This window comes from Cebus imitator, unplaced genomic scaffold, assembly GCF_001604975.1.
Source record: "Cebus imitator isolate Cc_AM_T3 unplaced genomic scaffold, Cebus_imitator-1.0 Scaffold37, whole genome shotgun sequence".
Taxonomy (NCBI): domain Eukaryota; kingdom Metazoa; phylum Chordata; class Mammalia; order Primates; family Cebidae; genus Cebus; species Cebus imitator.
The window spans coordinates 5,597,190-5,611,552 of record NW_016107352.1 but is presented as its reverse complement, the minus strand read 5'-3'; the positions used below and the strand labels follow the sequence as shown (position 1 = coordinate 5,611,552).

The 14,363-nt window shown below is 36.9% G+C and overlaps 1 protein-coding gene across 3 annotated transcripts in view; it reads right to left on the bottom strand.

Annotated features, from left to right (window-relative positions):
* The window catches only part of GLCCI1 (glucocorticoid induced 1), a 148,917-nt gene that overhangs the window by 61,497 nt on the left and 73,057 nt on the right, over positions 1 to 14,363 (bottom strand). For 2 of the 3 annotated variants that reach the window (XM_017525075.2, XM_017525076.2), the window contains exon 3: positions 13,297 to 13,383. The exons of the other annotated variant lie outside the window; for it this stretch is intronic. In XM_017525075.2, the coding sequence (XP_017380564.1) occupies positions 13,297 to 13,383 (87 nt within the window). The remainder of the gene's footprint in view (positions 1 to 13,296; positions 13,384 to 14,363) is intronic. 3 annotated transcript variants of the gene reach the window in all.

Here is a 14,363-nt window from a genome sequence, read left to right as displayed (position 1 = left end):
ATGTGGTGATCTGCCATTCACATATTCTCTTTGGTGAGATACTTTTTTTTTATCATTTATTTTTATAGTCTTATGGGGTAAAAGTGCAGTTTTGCTACATGAATGTATTGCGTAGGGAAGCCTGGGTTTTTTTTTTTTTTAATTTTTTTTGAGACACAGTCTTGCTCTGTCGCCCAGTCTGGAGTGCAGTGGCACGACCTTGGATCACTGCAACCTCCATCTTCTGTGTGCAAGCTGTTCTCCTGCCTCAACTGCCCGAATAGCTGGGATTACAGGTACCTGCTACTATGCCTGGCTAATTTTTGAATTTTTAGTAGAGATGAGGTTTCACCATGTTGGCCAGGCTGGCTCAAACTTCTGACCTCAAGTGATCCACCTGCCTTGGCCTCCCAAAGTGCTAGAATTACAGGCGTGAGCCACTGTACCTGGCTGAAGTCTGGGCTTTTAGTGGAACCATTAGGAAATTTTTCATCCCTCACCCCACCTCCAATCCTTCCAAGTCACCAAAATCTATTATTCCACTCTCTATGTCCATATTTTCTAGCTCCCACTTATGAGTAAGAACATATAATATTTGACTGTTTCTGAGTTATTTCATTTAGGATAATGGCCTCCAGTTCCATCCATGTTGCTATAAAAGACATGATTTCATTTTTTATGAATGAATAGTATTCCATGGTATGTATATATACACATACACACAGACACATCACATTTTCTTTATCTGATCAGCCAGTGACACTTATTCCAAATGTTTGCTACCGTGAATAGTGCTATGACAAACATTTGAGTACAGGTGTCTCTTTGCTATAATTTCCTTTCTTTTGGTAGATACCTAGTAGTATGACTGCAGTTCTATTTTCAGTTCTGTGAGAAATCTCCATATTTTCACATAGAAGTTATAGTAATTTACATTCTCACTAACAGTGTATAAGCATTCCCTTTTCCTCACCAACATCTATTATTTTTTTACTTTTTAATAGTCATCTGACTGGTATAAGGTGCTATCCCATTTTATTTTGCGTTTCTCTGATAATTAATGATACTGAGCATTTTTCATCTCCTTGTTCGCTATATGTGGTTTTCTTTTGAAAAATGTCTGTTCATGTCCTTTGTCCACTCTTTAACAGGGTTATGTATTTTTTTTCTTGCTGAAATTGTTTGACTTCTTATAGCTTCTGCATATTAATCCTTTGTCAGATGTATAGTTTGCAAATATTTTCTTGCATTCTGTAGGTAGTCTAATTTCTCTGTTATTTATTTTGCTACACAGAGACTTTTTAGTTTAATTAATTCCCATGCACCTATTTTTGTTGCATTTGCTTTTAAGGTCTTACTCATAAATTCTCTGATTAGGTAATTTGTCAATTATCTAAGTGATTGACAGTTTGTTCAAGTTTGTCCTAGGATTTCTTCTAAAATGTTTATAGGTTCAGGTCTTAGATTTAAGTCTCTAATCCATCTTGAGTTAATTTTTATATATGGTGAGAGATATGGATTCAGTTTCATTCTTCTCCATATGGCTACACAATTTTCCCAGCACCATTTATTCAACAGAGAATCCTTTCCCCAGCATATGTTTTGTCAACTTTGTCAAATATCAGTTGGCTTTACTTCTGGGTTCTCTATTCTGTTCCACTGATTTATGTGTTTGCTCTCATACAATAGTAACAGTAGTATCATACAAGCTATACATACAGTAGTAACAGTAATATCATACAAGCTATAGTAACAGTAGCATGTTGCTTTGGTTACTATAGCCTCATAGTATAATTTGAAGGCAGGTAATGTGACGTAATAACTTTTGTTCTTTTTTTGCTTAAGATTGCTTTTACCATTTGGATTTTTTTTCCATATGAATTTTCAGATTCTTTTTCTAATTCCATGAAAAATGACACTGGTATTTCGATAGGAATTGCAATGAATCTGCAGGTGGCAATTTTAACCATACTGATTTAAGCTCTTACAATCCAAGAGCTTAGAATGTTTTTCCATTTGTTTCTATCATGAATGATTTCATTGGTGTTCTATTCCATGCACTAATGAGAAGAATGTATGTTCTATGGTTGGTGTGAATGTTCTATAAATGTATGCTAGGTCCATTTGATCTAGAGCTCAATTTAAATCCAGTGTTCTTTGCTGATTTTCTGTCTTGATGACCTGTTTAGTTCTGTCAGTGGGGGGTTGAAGTCCCCTTCCCACTATTATTGTATTACTATCTATCTGTTTTTTTAACTCTAGTAGTATCTGTTTTATGAATCTGGGTGGCCTAGTATTGGGTACATATATATTTAGAATTGCTATATATCTTCTTATTGAGTTGATCCCTTTATCATTATATAATTAGCTCATCTGTTTTTTTCCTGTTGATTTAAAATGTTTTATCTGATGTAAGTATGACTACTCCTGCTCACATTTGGTTTCCATTTGCATGAAATGTCTTTTTCCACCCCTTTACATTGAGTCTTTTAAGTGTCTTTAGCAATTAGATGGATTTCTTGTTAGCAGAATATGTTTAGATCCAGCTTTTTAATCAATTCTCCCAAACTGTATCTTTTAAGTGGAGCATTTAACCCATTTACATTCTAATTTAATACTGGTATATGAGGTTTTATTCCTATTATAATGTTAACTTACCTAGTTGCTTTGCAGTCTCAGTTGTGGAATTGTTTTATAAGAACCGTGAGTTTTATTCTTTCATTTGTTTTTATGATGGTAAGTGTCACCTTTCATTTACATGGAAATCCCTCAAGCATTTCTTGTAAGCCCAGTCTAGTGGTGATAAATTCCTTTAGCATTCACACATCTGGGAAATACTATTTCCCCTTCATTTACCAAGCTTAGTTTACCAGCATACAAAATTCATGGTTGACAGTTTTAAGAAGTCTGAAATTAGGGCTCCAACCTCTTCTGGCTTATAGGGTTTATGCTGCGCATTCTGCTGTTAGTCTGTTGGGGTTTTTTTTTTTACAGGAAATTAGAGTTTTTCTCTTGCTGATTTTAGGATTTCTTTCCTTCACATTGACTTTAGATAGTCTGAGGACTATGTATCTTGGTCAAATCATCTTGCAATATTATCTTTTAGAGTTCCTTGAGCCTCTTCTATTTCAACATCTAAATCTCTAGTGAGATGAGAAAATTTTTCCTAAATTATCTCCTCAAATAGGTTTTCCAAACTTTTTGCATTTTTTTCTCCCTCAGGAAGAAGCCTTCTCCCTTTGAGTAGGTTAGGAGATTTTACATAATCTCATAATTCTCAAATGCTTTGTTCATTTTTCAAAATTCTGTTTTCTTTTTCTAGCTGAATTAACTTGCAGGACCTGTCTTCATGCTCTGACATTCTTTCTTCTAATTGGTTCAGTCTACTGTTAAAGCTTTCAACTGTATTTTGTAATTCATTCAACAAATTTTTCATTTCTAGAAGTTCTGGTGGATTATAAAAATGTCTAATAGATTTTTCATTCATATTTTGAATTGTTTTTCTGATTTCTTTGTACTGGCTTTCAACTTTCTGTTGGCTATCTTTGAACTTTACAATCAATATTTTGAATTCTTTATCTGGTATTTCAAAGATTTCATTTTCATTAGGATCTACTGCAGGACAGTTAGTATGATTCTTTGGAGGTACTATAATACTCTTGTTTTTTCATACTTGCAGAATTGTTTCTCTGGTTCTTCTCATCTGGATAAACTATCTCTTATTATTTTTATATTTACTTTTGTTTGGACATTATTTTTTTTCCATCTTAAGGATGAGACTATAATATATGTTGTGTAAGGCCTTTTGGCTTTCGTTCTGGGTGCTTTCCACTGAAAGCAAAGTCTCTGAGTGGCATGGTTACGGACATGCTTTGTGAGATGGCTTTTCAAATGCTAGTTGTAGAAGTGATGTACTGAGCATGTGAACAAGCTCACTGCGTCTTGAGCCAGAATGGGGGAGGTCTTGGGAAGCTTATTTCATTCCCCAGAACTGCGCACTTGGCGTTAGCAGATTTTGTATTGGGTTGTGCAATTTAACCTACAGGCCAGTAGGTGGTGCTTATGTGTAAAAGCCAACCGCAGCAGAAGCAGATGGATATATGCTTGATCTTTGTTTACCGGAAGAAGCTCTCTGTTGCCTCAAATTGGCCAGATTGTATAATGCACAGTAGCCTGAGATCCCTGTTCAGCCCCTCATGGGGACAAAGCTGGGCAAAGCTAAACCACCAAGCCTGCTCTTCAATATTTCAATGGTGGACACACGTACTAGCCCTGAAGGGGGTGGTGAGAGGAGCTCCTAATGGAATGTGACAAGCTGTGTAGGGTAGGGAACAGCCCCAGCTCCATACCTAGGCAGTCAGGAACATGATTTGCTTCCATATCACATCCCTGTTAAGCACTTGGGACACTCTGATGGGATAGATAACACAGTCTATGACCAGGCTGCAATGTAGCCAAGAGCTGTGAAATATGCCTGTCCCACAGCTTGCTGCCAAAATGTCTTTGGTGTAGAACCTGTCTTCAGCCCAAAACATACAACTTTGTGGCTCTCCTGATTTCTGCTTCATGAACACAGCAACTCCACATGTAAAGGGGGAGGGGCCCCACCTTTCACACAAGGCTGGGACCAGCTTGAATGAATTCTTATTTTTTTAGATTATCAGTGTGGGCACAGCCATGCCTAATTACCCTAGAAGGCTGTCTTCTGATATGCCTGTACCAACCTCCCAAAAGATTAGGAATGGCTGTGTCTGCAGCAGTGGACAAGCTAGGGAGGAGAAATAACCCTTCTCCACATCTTGCTTGAGCACTGAGGCCACCGAGCTGCTGGGATGGAACCTTGTTTCTCTTTTGAAGAGCCAAACACAGTGCCTGCATCTGCAATGGAAGTGGCAGCCAAATGGGGAGTTCTTGGACACAGGGCAGCACACACTCTGGTCACTTTGTCCTAAGGAGTACCCCTTTTAACCACTTTCCTTTCCCTTCCCTTAGGAGTAGCACTCCCCCAAGGGATAGACCACTGAGAATCCTGCAGCTCCCCTGGGTCAAGCCAGCCCTATGTGGCTACTACACTCTGAGTGTCTGCCAGGGAACGTCTGCATGGGATCCAGTGATGTGGAAACACAAGGGCTGAACAATTCTGTTCCTTGGGCAGAATTCAGTACCTCAACAGGTATGTCCCAAATATTAGGACTGCCATCACAGCTTGGGTCCATGGGGAGGGTAAGCAAACCAGCATGAGCTAGAAGTCTGTTGTAATGCCCTCGTTAAGTCCCCAAATCACCACCCACACCAATGTTTGGGTTCATAAGGGGAGACGAACTCTCGAATACCAGAAGTCTGCTGCAAGATGAAGGGGAGCCAAAAACACTCCCACCTACCCTTTCAATAAAATGCCAAGTCCCTTGGGTTTCCTAGCCAATCTCTGCCAGCCTCTGTTTCCTTCTTTTTCTGTGTCCTAACTTCTTCTTGTGAGTTCTCCACTGGGCTCCAGGACTCTCCCCTTGATATAACACCTTTTCATATGCCTGTTTGCCATTTCTATGTCTTTTGAGAAATGTCTAATCAAATCTTTTGCCTCATCAAATCTTAACATATAAAGTTAATTCCAACGTATTTAATTTTATTTGTGTCCTTTGTAAATGGGATTACTTTTTATTTCTTTTTATATTGTTCACTGTTAGAATACAGAAATATTATTGATTTTTGAATGCTGATTTGTATTCTGCAACTTAACTGAATTTATCAGTTTTAATAGTTTTTTGATGGATTCCCTGGGTTTTTCTAAATATAAGATCATATCTGCAAACAACGATATTTTGACTTCTTCCTTTCCAATTTGAATACTCTTTATTTTTTTCTCTTTTCTGATTACTCTAGATAAGACTTCCAGTATTACGTTGAATAACAGTAGTGAAAGTGAACAACCTTATCATTTTCCAGAAAGGCTTTCCGCCCCATTCAGTGCAATAATAGCTGTGGTTCTGTGATACACAGCTTTTATTATGTTGAGGTATGTTCCTTCTACAGCCAATTTTTTGAGGAATTTTACCATGAAGGATGTTGAACTTTTATCAAATGCTTTTTCAGCAACAATTGAAATGATCATATGGTTTTTGCCCATTTTGTTAATAAGATGTATCACACTGATTTGAGTTTGTTGAACCATCTTTGCATTCCGGGGATAAATACAACTTGGCCATGATGAATGATCTTTTTACTATATTGTTGAATTTGGTTTGCTAGCATTTTGTTGAGAATTTTGTATCAATATTCATCAGATATTGTATTTTTACTGTATTTTTACTTTTTTAATGTATGTTTGTCTGGTTTTGGTATCAGGGTAACACTACTCAGGTAGAATGAACTTGGAAGTATTCCATCTTCCTCCATTTTTTGGAGCAGCTTGAGTAAGACTGGTACTAGCTCTTCTTTAAATGTTCGGTAGAATTCAGCAGTGAAGCCACTGGGTCCTGAGCTTTTCTTTACAGAGAGGCTTTTTATTATGGGTTTAATCTCTTTACTTGTTATTGGCTTGTTTGGACTTTGGATTTCTTCGTGGTTCAGTCTTGGTAGGTTATGTGTCTTGGAATTTATTCATTTCTTACAGATACTCCAATTTATTGGCATACAGTTACTCAAAGTAGCCACTAATGATTCTTTCAATTTCTGTGGTTATCAGCTGTAAAGTCTTCTTTTTCACCTCTGATTTATTTGGGTATTCTCTTTTTTCTTGGTTACTTTGGCTACAGGTTTGTCAATTTGGTTTATCTTTTCAAAAAAACCAGCTTTTAATATCATTGAGCTTTTGTAGTATTTTCATCATTTCAAATACATTTTATTCCAGCTCTGATCTTTATTATTTCTTTTCTTATACTAACTTTCAGTTTGATTTGCTCTTGCTTTTGCTATTCTTTAAGATGTATCATTAGGTTATTTATTTGAAGTTTTTCTTCTTTTTTGATGTAGGCACTTAAATTTCCCTCTTAGTGGTGCTTTTGCTATATCCCATAGATTTTGGTATGTTGTATTTCCATTATCATTTGTTTCAAGAAGTTTTTCAATTTCCTTAATTTCTTAATTGACTCACTGGTCATCCAGGAGCATATTGTTTAATTTCCATGTGTTTGTATAGTTTTCAAAATTCCCCTTGTTATTGATTTGTAGTTTTGTTCCACTGTCGTCAGAGGGGATTCCTGATATTATTTCAATTTTTTTTGTATGTTTTAAGATATGTTTTTTGACCTAATATGTGGTCTGTCTGAGAATAATCCATGTGCTGAGGAGGAAAATTTGTATTATATGGCCAATGGATGAAATGTTCTGTAAATATATATTAGGGCCATTTGTTCTACAGTGCAAATTAAGCTCAATGTTTCCTTGCTGATATTCTGCCTAAGAGATCTGTCTAATTGCTGAAAGCAGGGTGTTGAAGTCTCCAGCAATTATTGTATTGGGACCTCTTTAGCTCTAATAGTATTTGTTTTATATACCTTGGTGCTTCTGGGTGCTCCAGTGTTGGGTACATATATATTTACAATCACTATATCCTCTTGCTGAATTGATCCCTCTATCATTATATAATGATCCTATCTTTTCTTACAGTTTTTGTCTTGAAATCTATTTTGTCTGATATAAGCATAGCAACTCCTGCTCTTTTTTTTGGTTTCCACTGGCATAGAATATCTTTCCATCTTTTTAGTTTCAGTCTACGTTTATCTTTATAGGTGAAGACTGTTTCTTGTAGGCAATAGATCACTGGGTGTTTTTTTTTTTTTTTTTATTCCATTCAGCCACTCTATGTCTTTTGTTTGGAGAGTTTAGTCCATTTACATTCAATTTTACTACTGATAAGTAGGAACTTACTCTTGCCATTTTATTATTTGTTTTCTGGTCTTCTCTTTCTTCTTTCTTTCCTTCTTATCTTCCTTTTGGTGATTTTTTTCCAGTGGTATGTAAGCTTTCTTTCTTTTACATATTGTTGAGACAGTGTCTCCCTCTGTTGCCCAGGCAGGAGTGCAGTGGTGTGATCTTGGCTCACTGAAACCTCGACCTCCCGTGCTCAAACGTTTCTTGTGCCTCAGCCTCCCCAGTAGCTGGGAATACAGGTGTGTGCCACCACGCCCAGCTAATTTTTGTATTTTTAGTAGAGACAGAGTTTTACCATGTTGGCCAGGCTGGTCTCAAACTCCTGACCTCGTGTTCTGCCTGTTTTGGCTTCCCAAGGTTCTGGGATTACAGAAGTGAGTTTCCTCAAAACAGCTACTTTGAATTCTCTGTCTGAAAGGTTATATATCTCTGTTTCTCCAGGATTAGTCCCTGGTGCCTTATTTAGTTCATTTGGTGAGGTCATGTTTTCCTGGATGGTGCTGATTATTGTAGATGTTCCTCGGTGTCTGGGCATTGAAGAGATAGGTATTTATTGTAGTCCTCACAGTCTGGGCTTATTTGTGCCTTTCCTTCTTGGGAAGGCTTTCTACATGTTCAAAGAGACTTGGGCCCCAAGCCCAATAATAGTGTGTTTTTTGCAGATTTGTAGAGGTATACCTACCACCTTGGAGGTCTTAAAAAAGATCTGTGAGAATTCTCTCGAATACCATACAAAGACTCTTGTTCTTTTCCCTTACTTTCTCACCAGCAAACAGAGGGTATCTGTCTCTCTCTCTCTCTTCTCTCTCTCTCTCTCCTAAAGCTTGCCAATAAAAACTTCTGACTGCTGGAATGGGTGATTCCCCCCTGGCTAAGGCTGATCCAAATGCTCTCTCCATGCAAAGGCAATGGCTGAGGTCAGCTGGCTTTATTCTTCACTGTGATAGGGCAGTACTGAGTTTAGTGTAAAGCTCCCCAGTTGCTGTACCTTCTTTCTCAAACTGCACATATTCTCTCTGTTTTCCACACAATTGCTGGTAGGGGATGGAGGGGTAACATCAGCAATTCAAGACTGTCTCTGGCCTACTCAGTGCCTCTTCTGGTGATAGGAACTTAAAAACTAGGTACTGTGATTGCTCATCTGATTTTTGGTTCTTGTGATGGTGTTTTTCTCTGTGCAGACTGTTGTTAAAATTTGGTGCTCCATTGGGGGTTGGAGGTGATGAACGGTGTAGGCTTCTATTTTTTGTGTCACAGTTGTTTTTGTTTACCTGTTCCTTTCCTGCTTTCTTTTGTGATATTTTTTAGTATGCCTTTTGCGATGTTTTAAAATTTCTCTGTTTTTTTCTTTTTTCACATTTTTGGAGTTATCATCTTAGTAACTCAGCAACTGCTCTAGTGCTTATGTGTCTTAGTTTATCACAATCTACATCACAGTACTTAATTTCAGTAAAATAGAAACTATACTTCAATATATGTCCTTTTCCTCACTCCTCCTTTGTGCTATTATCATATATATTTCACATACATGCTTTCAATCCAACAAAACAATGTTGAAAACTCTTTTATATTTACCACATTATTTACTATTCCCAGCACTCTTCAATTCTTCCTAGAGATGCAATTTAATAACCAGTGTTACTTCCTTTCAGCCTAAAGAGTTGCTTTATTATTTCTTATAAGACAGACAGGGAGAAAAGCTCCCAAGTTTTATCTGGGAATGTCCTTTTTTTTGCCTTCAGTTTGGAAGACTAGTTTTGCTGGAAATAGAATACTTGGTTGACAGTTTTGGTTCATTTTTTTCTTTCAGCACTTTGAATGCATCAGGTATTATGGTTCTTATCACTTCTGATTTTAAAGTTAGCGGTTAAAGTTATTAGTGGTTCCCTATGTGTGATGACTAATTTTCTTCTTCTTATGGCTCTCTTTGTGTTTTCCTAGTTGTGATTAGTTGAGCTTCATCAATCTGTAAATTGTTTTTCACCAAATTTGGAAAGTTCTCTGTCAGTATTTAATTCTTTTTCTTTTTCTTTAAAGAATTTCTTTAATTCTGCTGTCTCTTCTCTCCTATGAGGCTTTTTCAACTTTAATCTTTTTTTCCTCTCTGTTCTTCAGGATACATAAATTCTGTTGACTTATTGTCAAATTCATTGATTCTTCTGCCATTGCAAATCCGCAGTCAAGCCAATCTAACATATTTTTATATTTAGTTTTGCCCTTTTTAACTCTAGAATTTTGCTTCCTCCTTTTTTAGAATGACTCTTTGTGAAAACTCTTTATTCGTTGAGTCCTTGTAGTCCTACTTTCCCTTTAATTCTTTAATCATGGTTTTCTTTATTTCTTCGAACATATTTACAATAGCTGCTTTGATGTCTTTGTCTGCTAAATACATCATAAAGATACATACAGTTTCTAATGACTGCGTTATTTTCCTGAGTATGTACCATACTTTTTTGTTTCTTTGTATATCTCAAAACTTTTTGCTAAATGCTGGATATTTTAGATAATGTTTTATAGCAACTCCAGATTCTGATTTTCTCACCTGAGAGTTGTTGTCTATTTGTTATTTCTTAACAGTCTACAAGTCTGTTTCCCCTGCAATGTGTGACTGCTTATGTCACTATTATTTTTTGCCTGACTTCTTAAGACCTTTTAAAGCATGTCTCCTGTGTTCACCATAGTGTTTGGCCAAAGACTGATTGTGCATTTTATTCATACATCTCAACCCAATAAGGCTTCTACTTCCTACTGATAGAATTTGTCTGTGGGCAGAGGACAGCATTTGAAGTTCAGGTTTTTTACATGTCTCCCCTGGTTTTATTTCCAGTAGCCCACTTGAATTTCCTCTGCACGTATTCTTAAGCTCTACTGGCCAGAAACATGTCAGCGGCTTGGGCCCACTCTACTCCCTGCTGTGCATGTCCACAGCCTCCAGTCAACCTGGGATGTGTGGGGAATTTATCAAGCTCTCACTACTGTCTTACCGCTCAAGAAGTCTCTGCTAAACTCAACTAGTCAATGAGTCTACTGTTGGCCCCAAAGTGGACTACAATCTCAGACTAATAAAGTTGTTGGCCCTTTTTGTTTATTTGCCACAAAGATCACTATTTTAACCTACAGTGCTCTGCATCAACTGATTTCTCTGCAACAATGGAAGCAAAGCTGTTGATTTTCATCCTGATTGAAATGCTATGCAACAGAGCTGGGGACAAAGAAAAGGGAAAACGGAGTAGCACCAGATCATGAATTTGTGCTCTTCTTACCCTATTTCATTAGTTTTCATGAATAAAACTTCTCAGTTTGTTAGGTAAGGTACTCAAACAGTTGTTTTTTTGTTTGTTTATTTTTGAGATGGAGTCTCGCCTTGTCCCCAGGCTGTAATGCATTGGCACGATCTCAGCTCACTGCAACCTCGGTCTCCCAGATTCAAGCAATTCCCCTGCCTCAGCCTCCTGAATAGCTGGGAATAAAGGCACGTGCCTCCAAGCCCAGCTAATTTTTCGTATTTCAGTAGAGATGGGGTTTCACCATGTTAGCCAGGACGGTTCAATCTCCTGACCTTATAATCTGCTGGCCTCAGCCTCCCACAGTGTTGGGATTACAGGCATGAGCCACTGCGCCCAGCCTCAAACAGTTGTTTTGACAGTTTTGTCCAGCTCTATTCCTTTTTAATAATGTATGTCACTATTCCTTTTTAATAGTGTATGTCATATATTCCTGTAATCCAGTTATAGTTTAATTATAAATCCAACAAAACAGTGTTAAAAACTCATATTTACTATTCCCAGCACTCTTCAATTCTTCCTAAGGATTCAAATTAATATCTGGCATTACTTACTTTCAGCCTAAAGATGAGTAAATCTTGGTGATAACTCTAAAATTGTATTTAACTCTGAGATAAAAGTACAAGTTCACTTTTTTGTCATTCATATGCTATACATACATATGTAGTTATTGTATGCTAGAGATATTATACTCAGCTTCATTTGTTTTTTGTTGCTGCTGGAGAAAACTGATTTTTTTGCATACATGTATGGTAGACAGAAGGAGCTAAGTAGTTCTCTACATCCATGCTATAAAGAAGCTGCTCAAAATGTAACACAATCATAAGTAAAATCATGCTAATAAACTATATCTATGCAGTCCAGACACCACAGTATATGAAGGACAGTGATAACGTATAGTATATAAAAATTATACAAAGAGGCCCGGAAACTGGTATATGAGAAAAATTTTGAGACAAATATTGATGTTTACGCTGGAGGAAAAAAAAAAGTGACTTACTGCTAGCCTTTAAAATACTGGGACTTACTCAATATTGATCCAGGGGGCAACGTGAAAACTAAGTTATCTAATTCTAAGTTCCATACATAAGAGAAGATATTTAACAACTTAAAACAATTTAATTGGTTCTTTTGTAAAATAATAAGTTTCCCTCACTAAGAATGATCATGGCTTGGTGTGGTGGCTCACGCCTGTAATCCCAGCACTTTGGGAGGCCGAGGTAGGCAGATCACTTGAGGTCAGGAATTCGAAACTAGCCTGGCCAATATGGTGAAACCCCATCTCTACTAAAAATACAAAAATAAGCTGGGCGTGGTGGCAAACATCTGTAATCCCAGCTACTCAGGAGGCTGAGGCAGGAGAATTGCTTGAACCTGGGAGTGGAAGCTGCAGTGGGCCAAGATTGTGCCACTGTATTCCAGCCTAGGCAACAGAGTGAGACTCCGTCTCAAAAACAACAACAACAAAAAAGAATAACAGAGATTGGATGACCACCTTTTTATGGAGCATTTATTTAGAAGATAGACTAGATGACCTTTCAACTCTAAATTTCTGTAATTTATAAATACAAATAAAAAAGAATTTAGATTGATAAAGTATCAGGAACAAGAATACAAAATATACATATAGATATGACACTTCAGGTTATTAATAAATAAGTAAATCGGTCATAGAAACCACATTTCTAAGAAACATGGATTCCACTCTATTGTTGGGTTCCAAAGGGTGACAATATGCTGGATATCATTTAAAAAGCTATTAGAAACAGGAAACACTATCCTACCATGGTACAAAACTATAATCTATAGCTCTGGTTGCTACAACTTAACAAGGATGCTGAAGAGAGAACAAAAGATAACTAAAATGAACAAGACATAGAGAGTATTACATAAACTCAGGCTTCATTCTGGAAAGGCTAAAACTGACTGAGTGCATAACAATTATTTATAAAAGGCAAAATACCCAAATAAGGTAAATTCGGACTTGTTCCCTAAAATGTAGAATGCAACCTACCTATCTAGAATTTGTCTTAACCTTACTAAAAGAGGTAAGGTTAGGACAAATTTTTAAAGTATCATTACATTCAGGAAATACTAAGGTAATCTAACCTACTAATCTACTAGGACCAAAACAGGTTACCAACTGAAAACAGAAATAACTTACCTCTTTTAGTTGATCAGCACTCCCCCATGATGCAGAACGCTGATGTGACCTCTTTTCTGCACCCTCTTCTGTCCAACAGCTAGGTGTCTTTAAAAAAATATATATATATAAAAAATAAGAAATTTTCTCTCTGCCTCCTAATCTCAAGCAACTGAAACATATTTCAAATTCTTAGCACATACCAGTTAGAGAGCTATACTAAAATCCTTTAAATGCTAAGAGTTTCATGATCCCGTGAAATGTTTAAAATACTCTGCCATATTCTGAATTACACATGCTCAAAGATGTCTCTGACTCATTTAAAACATTTGATATCTTCACATCAATAACATTAAAAACTTATTTATAAAATTCAAAGGGAATTGTAAAGATTTGTATATTGGTCTTTCTAGAGAATAGCTGAACTAAATTCAATCAACAGAGGTAAAATGAATAGAAGTATCTCAAAAGCAGCAGTATTAAAAAATGACCTATATTTCAAATATTTAGCAGGAGGACTGACTGTACTACTTTTCCTGTACTTGGGGAAAAGTATTAGTATCCTTTTTGAAAAATATCAGGCATCTTGTATAAAAAACATCAAGTTATTATAAAAGTGAAAAAGATTAAAAATAGTAAATATAAGCTAAATAAACTGAAGTAACACATCTTTTAAAAAATCTGAACCAATATGTCGGAAAAGAGAATCATCTTTATCTAAAATATCATTTTCAGTTATTTGGCCATGAATAGACACTATCCTCAAATTTAACACAAACCACCAAATCCCAAATAATGTAATACAGTGGTAAGACCATTTAATAGTTGTATTTAAAAAATTAAAACAGAGGATCCAAGATGGCCGTTTAGGAACAGCTCAGCATTGCAGCTCCCAGTGAAAGTGCAGTGGGTGAGTGGACAGCACAGTTTTATTGCCCACAGACTAGCAAATTCCCAGGCAGAGGAGCTCCACAAGTCACCAGCCCGGCTGTTTTGGCCAGCATGGCTGTGCCGGCCGGCGCCGCTGCTTTGCCCCGTGCGGCTGCTTTGTCAGCGCCCGGCGCAGCAGTTCTCCGTACAAAATACAC